Source organism: Periophthalmus magnuspinnatus, chromosome 15 (assembly GCF_009829125.3).
Source record: "Periophthalmus magnuspinnatus isolate fPerMag1 chromosome 15, fPerMag1.2.pri, whole genome shotgun sequence".
Classification (NCBI taxonomy): Eukaryota; Metazoa; Chordata; class Actinopteri; order Gobiiformes; family Gobiidae; genus Periophthalmus; species Periophthalmus magnuspinnatus.
In genome coordinates, this window is record NC_047140.1 from 21679320 (window position 1) to 21693677 (window position 14358).

At 38.6% G+C, this 14358-nt stretch overlaps 1 protein-coding gene across 5 annotated transcripts in view; it reads left to right on the forward strand.

Moving 5' to 3' along the window:
- The window catches only part of LOC117382152 (signal-induced proliferation-associated 1-like protein 2), a 130052-nt gene that overhangs the window by 91274 nt on the left and 24420 nt on the right, over positions 1–14358 (forward strand). For all 5 annotated transcript variants that reach the window (XM_033979211.2, XM_055227174.1, XM_055227175.1 and 2 more), the window contains exons 10-13: positions 4707–4961; positions 10195–10344; positions 12383–12486; positions 12578–12663. In XM_033979211.2, the coding sequence (XP_033835102.1) occupies positions 4707–4961; positions 10195–10344; positions 12383–12486; positions 12578–12663 (595 nt within the window). The remainder of the gene's footprint in view (positions 1–4706; positions 4962–10194; positions 10345–12382; positions 12487–12577; positions 12664–14358) is intronic.

The following is a 14358-nucleotide window of genomic DNA, read 5'->3' on the forward strand; positions in this document are numbered from 1 at the left end:
AAACTTAAGCCTGTCACTTCTGCCTCATTGTAGTGAAAACGCACAGCGAGGGAGAACATCGGAGACCTTTGCTGTTGACAAGCTGTTATGTGGATTTAGCCCATCCAGGGTCTAATCGTGTGTGGCAACCTGGCACCAGCACGTACACACAGTTAATCAAGGTAATGAGCGCGTTCACAGGCCTGTTACCAAGACCAATGGAGCGACGGTCAAGGGGCTAACAGCTAATTAGCTTCCCGATATGTGACACCGAGGTTACCAAATGATAGGAAATAATAAGGGGCATTTCTCAGCCAATTAGATAGGAGAAATGACCGTGATTGATGGAGCAAAAACAACTTTACAGGAAATCATAATTATAGAAAGCAGATTTATATTGAAGTATTAACTATTGCATTACTGAATCTGTGCTTTTTCTATTATTTATCACAGATCATGATGCATTTTCTATTTACTTTCAAGCATTTCACATATTTGACCTATTTTTAAAAAAATAAATAATAATGTTCTGTTTCAATTAAGGTGAGTGAAGTTTAATTGGGGTGAATTCAAACACACCACATGAAATTTGGGACTCAACAAGAACTAAACCTTGAAACTTAACCTGTATTAGACCAGGACTAAATCAGGACAAAATCAGGACTAAATCAGGACTACATCAGGACTAAACCAGGGCAAAACCAGGATGAAACCAGGACGAAACCAGGACTAAAGTAAGACTAGACAAGGACTAAACACTGAAAGTTAACCTGTATTAAAATAGGACTAAACCAGGACTGAACCAGAAGTACAGGTCTAAACCAGGACTAGAACTGGACTAAACCAAAACTGTAATCTCCCAGGGGGGCAATTTTGTATTCTCACCACCGTTGGGAATTGAAGTACCAATCAATATTTCCCATTGTAATGTTAATTGATGCATTAAGTAATAAAAGGCTTTGTGAACCCGCAGCATCTCACACGTAGATGCTAAAACAGGACAGGACATTTTACCACACTGGCTTCACAAGGCTTGACTACAGATATTTTTTGTAGTGTGGGAAAGAAAACAAAAGTGCCTACTGCCCCATTGAGACAGCCCTTAAAATACTGTTGCGTTCTGGTGTAAGAAACATGCCGAATTTCTTCTGGTTGTTTATTTTCTGAACACAAGGGATATCGTAGGCCGTAACCCACGTCAAAACAAGAGTGAAACAACATGAATCTCAACTCACTAGAGCCAGTTCCCAAAACAGACTAGTAACTGATGAGTAGAACCTTTCAGCAACTTATCTTATCTTATCTAATTTATCAGCGTTATCTTCAACAGCCTCGCTCCAGATTGGCTCTTTGGTTGCTATGATACTCACGGTCCGAATTCCTAATATGGAAATCGGCTTCAAATTCATCCCTAAAACTTCTAGCTTCGATGAGCTTCATTTGACTGAACGCTATGGGTCACGTTCACTTCTTTATACAGTCTATGGTATTGTCTTAATAGGGAAATGTTTTGCATGTATCACAAATTACATTTTTTTTCTCATAAGTTTATTTATAAAAGACTAATTTCCAGCTCCCTCACTACTTCATCCGGTCGTATTGCCAGTGTACACCCATTGTTACTCATTCAAATGGTTTTCAAGCAACAATTTCTCCTTTTACAAGCATGTCATCAAGATTTGGAACAGTGAACATTGAAAACTGTTGTAATATAAAGGACACACAGACCCCATACATAAGGCCAATGCCGGTTTCAAACATGTATCTATGCCCTTTAGCTAACATATCTCACCGCATACATTACAATCCCACTCGGGTCAATTCTTACAATACAAAAAACCTCATTCACTGTACATTGGCCCTGCTCATTATATACACTGCTCCATATATGAGCCCAGCCATGCATATAACATATACTACATGACGTTCAGTAAATAATTAACGTGAACACCAGGGACATGTAGCGCATAGTGGACACTCCATCAAGGGCAGGTCTAGCACATACGTAGTCTCCAGATGTGTGAGATGCTGCAGAGGAGGTGGGACGGGTGGGGAGAGTTGCGGTGGGGGGACAGAACACTTAGATCTTATAACACAGTCTTCCCCAATGGGACACCTAGAGTAAACAGCAGCCTCCTCTGCCCCAGTTTGATGAAAAGGACTCTAGGATGAGGATGTCTATAATGTAAGTCCATGCCTCGGCTTGGGTGGCCTTATCAATCAAGCTGGCCTGCTCTGACAGTATAAGAGGCTTAGAAAATGTCTATGATGGCTGGTTCTAAATTGTGTTGTAGTAAATATATGACACAGTAACTTTGCTTTATGAGTCATAAACATCAGAGGTCACTCCTAATGCAAGTCTTCATCTGGGCTTGGGGGTAAAGAAAAGAAGGTTGAGGTCTATAAACTGGACAACGGTTTTAAATTGGATTTGTTTCGCCACTCATCCAAGTAGCTTTTTCGATCTTAAGCCTAATTTGCTATAGACCAGGTGTGGATGACTGATACAGACTTGAGATATGGCAAAAAGGGAACATGAACGCGATAATTTGTGGCTGTATTATTTAATTTAGTATAAAGGTTAACATGTTTTTTCGATTTAATTATTTGAAAACAAGATGAACTACTAATCGAACTACGGTTTTTACTTTTCTCCGTTACTTTAAACCCCGCATACCTAGCCAACCCTCTCCCCATCACCCCAGTAAAAGGGAGGGGGGCAGGGTAACCGTAATCTTATGGGTCATGCTTCAGATAGTTCTTGGATCTCTGTGGCTGTTTAACCCTGAGCCATCAGCACTGCCCTCATGGACCCCTCTCCATCACAGCTTATATGAGACTCTTCCCCTTCGCCCCAATGATTAATGTTGCATGAAATAGCACTGTAGGCCCCTGTCCACCCCAGAGACCCTCACAGCACCAGCGGGGAAGGGCCAAATCTTGCACCCCCCCCCCCCCCCCCCGTCCTGTGTAGAGCTGCTCAAGGGAGACTCATATCTGATTAAGTGTCGGACCAAGATTTTCGGCTTTATTTGAATAACAGATTTGAACCCACTGTCTCCCAAGTATCTGTGTAGTGCTGCTATAATCCCCCAATGTATTACAGTGTAAGCTTGTCTCCTCTAGGCGTACTTGTAGCTATCAGAGTTGTAGAATGTAGAATCTGTGCCCCTAGCTAAATATGTTTGACAGGATTTTGTGTTTTTATTGTCAAACCGCTGCGATTCAGGCCCTTGTCTGACTGTTGCCCTTTATGACTTGTAAGTTATGTTAGCAATATAGCATAGTGGGTCAGGTCTGGGTTGAAGCAATGTTTTTATTTTTACATTGTAGTTTTAAGTTGCATTCATAACATTCAAACTTCACTCGTCCCCATCGTATACTTTCAGATCTCAGTTTACGAAATAAAAGTCGTATAGTCAACAGTAATGGTTAAATAAACAGAAACGGTATAACATTTTATTCCTATAATAAAACAACTTTATCTTTATCTTTATTTTCATCTTTGTCCATTGGTGCTTGAAGCTAACACAAATCCCCTGACAGTTATAAAGTGCTGAACAATACTGTTGGCTGTCCGTAGAATGACACTGGTATATTTGTCTCATTTATTTTATTTATTTATTTGACAGGGACACTGCAGTCTTACTAGTCAAAGTGGGGTCTGCGTGGGTCCAGATGGCATGTGCGTCTTTGTCTCTGCACCGCTCCGATGCCACTGTCACCCTGTGTTAAAGTCCAAAGCGAAAAGGATTCAACAGTGCTACTTAACCCGCTCCCTGCTCCTTCTCGTCAGACGCTCCTCGATTCAAACAGTATGCGAACATGTCTTGAAAAAGGGGCAAACATTAATTTAACTTTTGCACTTGCTGAATGCTCTCATTTACATATCAGTTTAGTGACAGGAATAACACTTGCACTTCCCAATGGTAACTCACAAGTAATACGGCCACAAACTGCACATTCTGCTTTTCTGTTGAATTTTTCTGCATTTCCGTATGCAAAACACTTCAAAACAGTTTAAAAGCACAATCTTTAAATACATATTTACAACAGTGCAGTTTCATTTTTCAGACATTCCCACATTCAAACACACAGTTTCATACACACACACAATACAATATTTACAGGTGGGTACAATGTTGCTTTATTTTTAACGAGAACTTGATCCTTGAGGTGAACAGCTTAAGCTCTGTTATGCACTTCTGTTTGGGGGATTGTTCCATAGTTTACAATATTGATATGAGAGTGTGAGAATGAAAACCAAATGTGTTTCTGTGGTGTGGGATTGTACAGTTACTGGAGGTGCTTCTGGTGACTCTGGTGCAAGTTTTTCTCTGAATAAATGTACTTCTTGACTTTGGTGGTGATAGATTTGAATATTAGTTTAAGAGAATCCAAATCCATCCATTCAATTGCAGTGGAGATAACAGATTGTTTTTTTTGTACGTGATCTTTAGTGCTCGAATGTTAAATGAACCAATGCCAGAGACTCGGGGAACTTCCTCGGCCCATGCTGTCATGCAGTATGATAACTTAGTTCAATATTATCATAGGTGGTACTTTGAGAACCACTGCTCTAGAATATCAATAAACATTTTTAGTCTTTCACAATGCTAAACTTGCTTAACACACATCTTTTAAACCATGAATGTTTTTTTCACATTCTTAGCCACAGTCACACTACCTCACTGAATAGATAATATCTCTTCCTGTTTATCTCCCAGGGGCTGCTCGGAGCTGTACCGTATCCCGATGGTGGAATACAAAGTGGACAGTGAGGGGACACCTTGTGAGTATAAGACCCCCTTCAGGAGAAACACCACATGGCACCGTATGCCCACAGCCGGGGGCCCCCAGCTGTCCCGAGGCTCCCCTACCCAAGGGCCCGAAAGACTGCAGTGCCAACAGATCCTACAGCAGCATCAGGGAGGCATACCCAGAAGCACCTCGTTTGACAGGAAACTGCCTGATGGATCAAGGTATGTTATCAAAGTTTAGTTTACTTCAAATATTATACTCACATATTATATTATACATCACTACTGCTGCTAATACTGTTACTACTACTACTACTACTACTACTACTACTACTACTACTACTACTACTACTACAATCCCATATTTCAGTACTACTATCAATTACTTTATTGGTAATTTGGTAAAGTTTCTACAACAAATGGTAAACAATCTTGGTTTATATAGTGATTTTCCACCTTTTTTGGACTACTCGGGGGCTTTTTCATAATCATAATTCATATGCAGAGTCCGCAGCCTTTGGAGGCCTCGTGGGTTCTGTATCTTGCCCAAGGATACACAACAATGTACAAGCTCGGGGTGGGATTTAACCTTCAATCATCATGGCCGACTCTTGTGCTCTTGCTTCTCCGTGACTTTCTTTACACAACTCATTCACGTTTTTTTATCACAGCTTTCAAATGTTTCAGTTTACTTCTACATTTATAAATAGTCAATGCTTGAGTGCTCAATGAGGTTTGCCAGGAAGGCCCAGGGTATATCAACCTAAATTAGTAAACAGAGACACAGATATTTTTTACAAAATCAAAAGGGAACTGGGGCTGTCATGCAATTAAAATATTATTAGCATGTTCTCGCTGCCTAACGCTTGAGGAAGGAATGAGAAAGACAGATCTGCTCTTAAATATTTACTCTACATGAATATAAAGCATTGCACGGTTTTCAGATTACATCACAACATCCCCTAGGGCAATAACACAGCTAAAATTAGTATTAAAATAATGTTTTTTGCTGTAATACAGTGAGGTTTTGGGTCTAATCGATAATAGAAATGATCAGGTTCAACATCTGTGTATATTTCTTATGAAAATACAATATAATCAATAGGAAAATCTGGCTCTTGCCATCTGAGAGTATGACATCATCTCATTCTAGGGATCGGAAAATAAACAATAATATAGTTTATTGTGATAAAAGGGTCCACAATAATTGTTTGTGGGACATTTTATATAATCGTGGTAATCGCAAACAGAGATAATCGCCATTACATCACTAGTTCTAGTTCACTACTTCTCCATGATATATATAACAAACTACACGACTACAATAGTTGCTTAAACATGGAACCTATTCATGATATTAACATGATAAGTATTCATATCCATAACATTTTTGAACTGACTGCAACTTTAATCATTGTCATCATAGAATTGTTAATCGCAATTATTTTGGCCATGATAATCGTGACACCAAATTTTAATATCATCTCACGTAAACATGAGATTTCAGAAAGTCATGCCTGTTGCCCAAGGTTGAATTTTGAAGAAGCATCACTGCACACAACACTCGTCTGAGATCATCTTTAGGGCTCATTTTGAAAAGGCACGGTGATTGTTTGAGTACCATTATCCTTTTGATTATTTGCATACATGTACGTTGCATTTTGAAACAATGAATTCAGACCATTTCTTTCATCAGTTGTTAGATGATAGCCCGGGATAATATTTCAGCTCTCCCCTCCCCTTTTACTCTCCCACTATTTCAGACATCTTCATCGTGGTGATTTGTTCTTTCTAATGAAACCCCAACAGTCGTGATAACCTTTCCAGTGTGTCATCCCCCTTCCCTCTCTCTCTCTCTCCTCCCTCCCCTCTTTGCTGCCATATCTGCTTGTTGGAGGATAATGGTCGCCTTGCCTGTCTAATAACCAGACTTCACAGATTCATCTTGGTCCTCCTTCCTACCGCCTGCTGCTTCTGAGGTGGAGCTGTAGGGACAGTGACATGGTTCAACACATCTCAGCCAATTACTGCAGAAACAAAGAGCGCTCTCCCCTCTTCAGACCACAATATGGAGCAGCCCGAGGGACGTAGAGCAGTGTTGTGTGAGGAGGGCTGCTGAGAGAGGAGACACTGTAAACTGGAGAGGCAGGAGAGGACGTGGTCTGAATATTACATAGGAGCAAATCAGATCAGTACTGACGATAAATATTCTGGTATGTGTTGGTGGATTTTTAAAAACAGCTTTCTACCGTACAGTGTAAGAAATGTTTCTGACAATCAATAAAATTCTAATTTAAACCAAAATTAATTCACAATTGGTTCAAAGGGAGTACCAGTAAAAACTGTGCATGACTAAATATAGGTTTATCATTGACTGTATATATAAATGGACATAGCTAATACGCTTGTCGCCACGTTTCAAACAGGAAATGATCATCGCCGCTCTTCCAATTCACTCCAATTCACTTTACATTAAAAAACTGTCGCCCCTCTCTCTGTAAATGTTGCTGTCAGGCTCGTCATTTTAGTCTTAAAACGTTCGTAATGACCCGCTCTACATGATCCTGCTATTTTTATTTCGCTATTGTGTCTGTAAATCAAGATATGAACAGTAATAACAGACAAATCAGCGTCCTTCTTTCCCCAAGGTCACACCTGCTAGCGTCAGCAACAGGTTTGATTGACAGTGTTGCTAAGCGCCCACCCCCTGCCAAACCAGCGGTGTGGGTGGGAAGAGGCGTCACATACAAAACCCGCGCTCCTGATTGGCTCTTTGGTTGCTATGATACTCGCGGTCTATATAATAAATATCCAGAGCAGTAAAGATTGGATAGGTCTTATTTTTAATCCAGCATTTTTGTGTGTTTGCTTATCTGCGTTTTAAATTATATTCTTATTTTCTTAGTTTATCAGCTCCTATGTTTTACCTCTTTCCTCCCATCTCTGCCCTCATGGTGACCTCAGTGCAGTCTCCACTACAGACCAGCGTTGCAAACTCACTAAACTCACATACTGCAGTTCAGAGAGAAATTATATCCCCACTGCGCCTTACATTTTCTTCTGATCGGAGCAAAGAGGAACAAAAGGCATCTGGTGCTGTTTTACATTCAACACTCAAGCCAAAGAGAGGAAATGTACCGATGTGGCCAAAGTGTTTGACGATGTGAACAGGGATTGAGTTACTGGCAGTTTAGCAGGTTTTCCATTGAAGTGTATGAAAGAGAAGCTTGATTATAAGACAGTAGGTGATTGCAATGAGAACACGCAATTTCAATCAGCCGTTGTAATAAAATATGTGAAAGATATAGTCGTTTTTAAACAGTGTATTTGGTGTAATGGCCATATGCAATTATTTCAAACATGATGGTCAATACAAACTAATCTTTTGCATGAAACAGTAAACCAGTGGTGTTTTCACTTGTTATATAAATTTTCCAGGGTTATATACATCCAAAATTACTTTATAAACACAATTTTGTATCTGATTTCCAGTTGTGGAACGTGACAAAGTAAAAGTAGTAAAGTGCTGTACTTAGGTATAATTTTTATGTATCTGTACTTTATTTAAGTAGATTTAAAGTGGATACTTTCTACTTTTACTTCACTTTATTTGAGAGCAGATATCTGTACTTTCAACTCCACTATGTTTCTGAACTGGACTGAAAAGTAAAAGTATTTTTTATTATTGTTTGAGCTCTGCTGAAAAGGCTGAGGGTTTATTTTTAACACGTAAGAACATAATTTTAGCAAACAAAAATATTCAAATAAAAACAGATCTTTATCAAAATCACTACGTTTGAAGTTTTATTAGATCGAAAAAAATCTGCGAGAGAAACTTTTACTTTTTACTCTTTAAGTACATTTTTAAACCTGTACTTTAAAACTTTTACTTACGTTGATTTTTGCATGCGTTACTTTTACTTTACTTAAGTATTTTTTGCTCTGGTATCTGCACTTTTACTTAAGTAACAAAACTGAGTACTTCTTTCATCACCGCTGATTTCAAACCTGATAATAATTGCTTCTTCACCAGTGACCACTTAACCATCCTTGCCCCACCCTCACAGTCTTTGGGTCAGTCCTGTCAATCTGCATTAGTGTCTATGGCCAGCCTCTCTTCCACTGTCTGACATAATACTTTAAATCTAATCCAGATGTTGAACGTAATTGGTCACATTTACATGGTTACAAGGTTCTTTAAGGACACTTACTGAAACAAACTTGGAAAAAAATCCTTTCAGGGTATCTTTGCCTTAGTAGTTGGTTTTATCTGTATACAATATATGGCATTGGTAGTAGTTGCAGTGGTTTCTATGAATTTGTCAGGTAAACCATCCCAGCACATTCTTAAAACAAAGTAAAGGTAGCAGTAGTAGAGGTAATATTGGAGTTTATAGTAATAGTTTTGTTTGTATTATAGATCTAAATGTTTAGCTTCTACCTCCTCTCTCTCAATACAACAAATTCTTACCTTCTTCCACTTTATCTGATAGATTAAACAAACAGTCCTGTGGTAAAATACTGTACACATGCCTCAACCACTTTCCCCCAGGCACATCTCATCCCCATTATCTAAACAAACAGCCCAATGACAACATAAAAGAGTAACCAGGCTGGCTTCTGGATTTGTGAACGTGAATGTAAAAGCTATCAGTCCTGTGTTAGCCCAGGCCTCAGTTACAGCCTCTTCAGAGCAGCAGACATAACTCCAACTCTCTGTTTATTTTTCACTCTCCACCGTCGTCCGTTACTTTCTCAGACCAGCAAAAGAAAGCAAAGAAGCCTCCTGCGTCTCGATATTAAATCAAACTCAAGCCCAGTGGAAACGTATAAATACACTTGAGGTCTTAAGCCGATAAATTAACAAAATAAATATGCGGTCTAAATATTTATGGAGAGTGGATTTTGTCCGTGTTTTGACAGTGACATTTGAACTCATCCTTCGACATTGCTTTTGGTTGTTTGTTTTGAAGACTTGTTACACATTCTTTGATTCTATCTTTGTACAGTTTGAAGCAAAGGTTATAGCTAGATTAGTGGAGTATTCAGTCAACAAATAACTGAATTTCATAATGACAGTTTATCTATCCTTTTGCATTCTCAGTAAAAATATTTTTGACCGAATCTTTCAACGTTTCCATGTTTAATAGAATTTAGATACGGTTACAATTTCGGAGATATTTGGGAACCTTTGTAAAGGATCCCCCCCAAATATGCTAATTCTCGCATTTGCATATTTTAATTTACTAATATGTTAAGATAAAGAGGTTGCCTTGTAAATCATATCTCTAAAGCCAGGTGCGTTGGAGAAGGCGTGCTTAATGCTCGCCAGAAACGGTCACTTTGTGCAAAACAGACAGAAGCGAGGGTAAAAGCTTGCAAGGCTGTCACTGCTCAAATGTTGTGTCTTTCTAATGTGCCATATATTAAATACCTCTTGTTTATGTCTTTGCAGGACCATGCAAGATTTGGAGAACCCACAGGTGTCTTCATGTAACAAAGGAGACCAGCATTATCGCAGCTCGCCCAGTAACCAATCCTCCTCCAGTGACCCAGGCCCGTGTGGTAGCAGCAGCTCGTGGTCCCAACAGCCCGGATATGACGGGTAAGACGAAGACACAACACCAATGTACATTTTAAAATAACGCCAACTATTTTTCTCTCCTAAAGAAAATATCTGGTCTTACTGTTATGAAAGCCGCTTCAATCAGCCTCAATCTGCTACAAAGAAATTGTAATTTCACAAAATGACAGCAATCTTTTCCACCCCAAATGGCCATATGATTAGTCATCATCGCACCTTTTTGCACAATACCACCCAAAAGAAAGGCCAGAGCAAAGTAATGATTTTGATGTAGGAGGCGATCTGCAAAAAAGTCTGTCATTATATTTGCCATTTGAACAACCTCCCATTTATGTTTAGGCTTAAGGACAGTAAATACAAAGGTGTTTGGGTAGTTTTTATCATTTACTTGACAATTTAGTCATCTTGTTTTGCATAGAATAGACTATGACATTAGAAACAAAGATGCAATGGTAACTCAGTTTTGTTCAATACTGTTTAGGGACACAACAGGTTTCACAGTGTCATTTTTTTGCCAGTTTTGGTTGTTGTCTGCTTTTCTCTATTCTGTTTAAAGCTGTACTATGTAACTTTTCTGGTGGGGTGGTCCATCACTTGCGCATCGATATGTTTTTTCTTTGACTTGATTTTTTTGCAGCATGACATTAAATTTAACTTGCATTTATCAAATTACAGGTGTTTATAAAGTATAAAAATAGATAAATGCTTATATTATTATTATTATTATTATTATTATTATTATTATTATCATCATTAGTTTGCATCAGTAATAAATGTAAAAGGTTGTGCCATCTGCTGTGACTGCAAAGCTCTAGCTACAGTATATAAATATAATGTGTTGTCATCAGCTTTAAGCCATATCAAATCTGTAACATAATAATTTGTTAATAAATATCACATTTGTCCAGTGACAATAGACTGAAGTACAAAGACCACATGTGGTGTGTTTGGCAAATACACTGAGCCTTGTATTTTCTGTCAACACAGACTTTATCACTTGCTACATTTTTGCACATTCATTTGTTTCTTTATATAAGAAGCCATATGCTATTAATCAGTGCCGTGTTAGATTGCATATACCACACTTTTTAATGTCCTAATGGTTTGCAGGGCATTGTAGTTTGCTGACTGCACACCATCTGTCCGTACATGAAAGAAGCCCATAGGAGTGCTGCCTGTCTGAGTGCTTACAGACCATGACAAGAGACTTAGCTCTGCTCCACCACACTCCTGTCGGAGGCCTCCAAGTGCAATGAACTCTGCACCCTGTCACAGCACCGTAGAACCTGACAGGTTCATTTGACTCAAAAATACTGATTGACTTAATTTGTGTACAAACTAGGCTCTACTAGTTATCACAGTCATTTAGTTACCTGGAAACTGTTATTTATTTCTTTACAAGTTAGTTCATTTAAAGTGCACTTCTTAGGCTTTCTGGTAGAGGATCTGCCACTTACTTGTCTCCTTGGCAATATTTTTGCATTACCTCCATGGCAGTGCGACCTGGCCAAGCTACAGGTCAGATCTGTGGGACAAGCAAGTGGAAGATAAATATTTGTGAAATAATATGTTTCAAATTTCAGAAAATGTTACTCTTATAGTGGCAATGAGGGGTTACATAGCCAGTAAAGTAAGTAAAATGTATTGAAAATTGTGAAGTAAACCTCTCCAGACTTTAGCTTTATGGAAAAATTGACAAAAAGCCCATGGATCTACAGCACATTTAGAAATAATAGCACAGCAATTGTATTAGAACATAACACATTCTGGCCCCGATTCAGGCAGTGTAACCCTGGGACTCTAATTAAAAAATGAAGAAAAGGTTTGCAACTGAAAGAGCCTGGCATGCCTTAGTGTGTGTGAAAAAGGAGGTCTTTTGTCAGCCCTGTCTGGCAACCCTTTTATTCCATTATGAGCTCAAGACATTCAACCTTAAATGATCTTGAGCTAATTGCTGTACAACTGTGGTGAACCCATTGAAAGTGTCCCCATACCATTTGAACTGACAGTGGGGAAAAAATGACCTAATCCATTTTGTCTTTTTTCATTTAATCTGCAGATGTCCATCCCCTATCCTTCACGAGCACGCAGGGGACATCCAGAGGGGTGATGGGGACATGCACCGCGAGAGAGAGCCCACACTGGAGAGGACCAGGTCTGCAGGTAAGGCCTATAAACTTAAATTACATTACCAGACATAACATTTGACCTATATGAAACATCTGTGATAATCTTTATACTGGTGTCTCCGCAGAAGCGAAATGGCACATCCCCTCCACCAAGATCTTAAACCCACTGAAGCAGAGAGAAGGGAAGGACTCGCCCAACAAACTGTCCAGGGTAAACCTTGATATTTAGGGTTATTGTGACTGTAGGAGTATAACGTCAGGGTTTGGTAGAAGCCTTGACACTTTTGAGTTTACAAACCCTTTTTAGAGCCAGCCTTTTGAGGTTTCTGTGAAAGAATAATCAGAAACAAATTGTATTGCCATGTTTAATGCAGCTTTATGCTCAAACACATATACCCAACTGTTTATCCAAGTGGTCGGCCTCTATCATCCTCTGTTTGAGTTATAGTGATGGTTAGAATTAGCCAATCATAGAGAAGTATAAACTCTCAGATGAAGCTTTAGTTACCACTTAAAGGCAATATAAAGTTACTACTAATACATGAACCTCAATAAAATAAAATAAAATCGTGATCCAGCCTCTTAGAAAAGCATCACATATCAATTGTCATTTTATTTATTTATTGTTTTTCCTTTTTTCCCACCTCTAATTTTACATTTGACTCAATTTTCCCCCAATTAAAAATGCCCACATTGTTCATAGCTCATATTGTGTAGCTGAAATTAGATCTTGCACAGCCATTTGCAACTTAGAACGAGACACAAAACATCGAGTCAGCATCAGTGAGGGAGAAATAAGGGGGAAATCAGTATCACTCTTTCTCCCTTATATCTAATTTCCTTTGAAATCTTGATCAAAACCTCAGTAACTAAATGCTACCATTCATTTACTCTACAATCTTTCAAACTCTCCATACTCTCATGTCCTATTAGTTTGAGTTCAGATTCCTCGTGTTTAGTACATACTCTGCAATCATTAGCTCAGTTGGGGCCTTCTTCACCGCTCTCATCAGCATGCTAACGCGCGCCTCGTCTCATCACCGAATCTGGATGTCGCCCACTTTTCCCTAGGACACTTCCTCCTCCAAGGTTGAATAAATTAAGTGCTCGACTTTTTCATTTCACCTCCCTCTGTCCCCGTCAAGGCTGCAGGCTAATATGGCTAACAACTTAATTTAAACACTTATTCTACTGTTGCATTAACCCAGCCCTGTGGATAAAGATGTAGAAAATATCTTGGGTCTAATGCATAAAGCAGGTGTGAGAAGTCTGTCTCAGATTATATTCACTCATTTTCATTACCATTTACTTCTATGGCTGCAGGCCTGTGTCTGGTCCATAATATGCAGTTGAAGGTCATATAATACTGAAGAAATACCTAGATATACCTTACTTTTTCATTTTTACAAGTTATAGTGATTAAAGGCCTGTATACTTTTCATTATTGGACATGTGGATGTTTGGCTCAGTAAATAGTTTCAAATCAAATGTTACCAAAAATTTCAAAGCTCTATTTTTGTTTTTATATATCAAATATCTCATGTCTATATGTGAAAACTATATCATATATATTTTATGTCAATATATTAGTTCAGATATTTCTAAGAGATCCGATAATTGCATATATGGGTTTCAGCTTTCTGTTTATAGCTGCCATTTTGAACACTTTTCGCCATACAAAAGATATATTGCATTGATATATTTTAATATCTCAGGGCAGCATTTACTTAACACCAGCAAATTATTTATAGATTGGAATGCCATCAATAATACCCTTTATTTAAACAATATACAGTAGTTTACAATAAGACTAATTTATTTTCATTAAGCTGAAGTTATTCTTTAAACCGATGAATCACTGACAATACCAGCTCTGGATTTTTCCCAAACAGATCTTCTCTTTGTC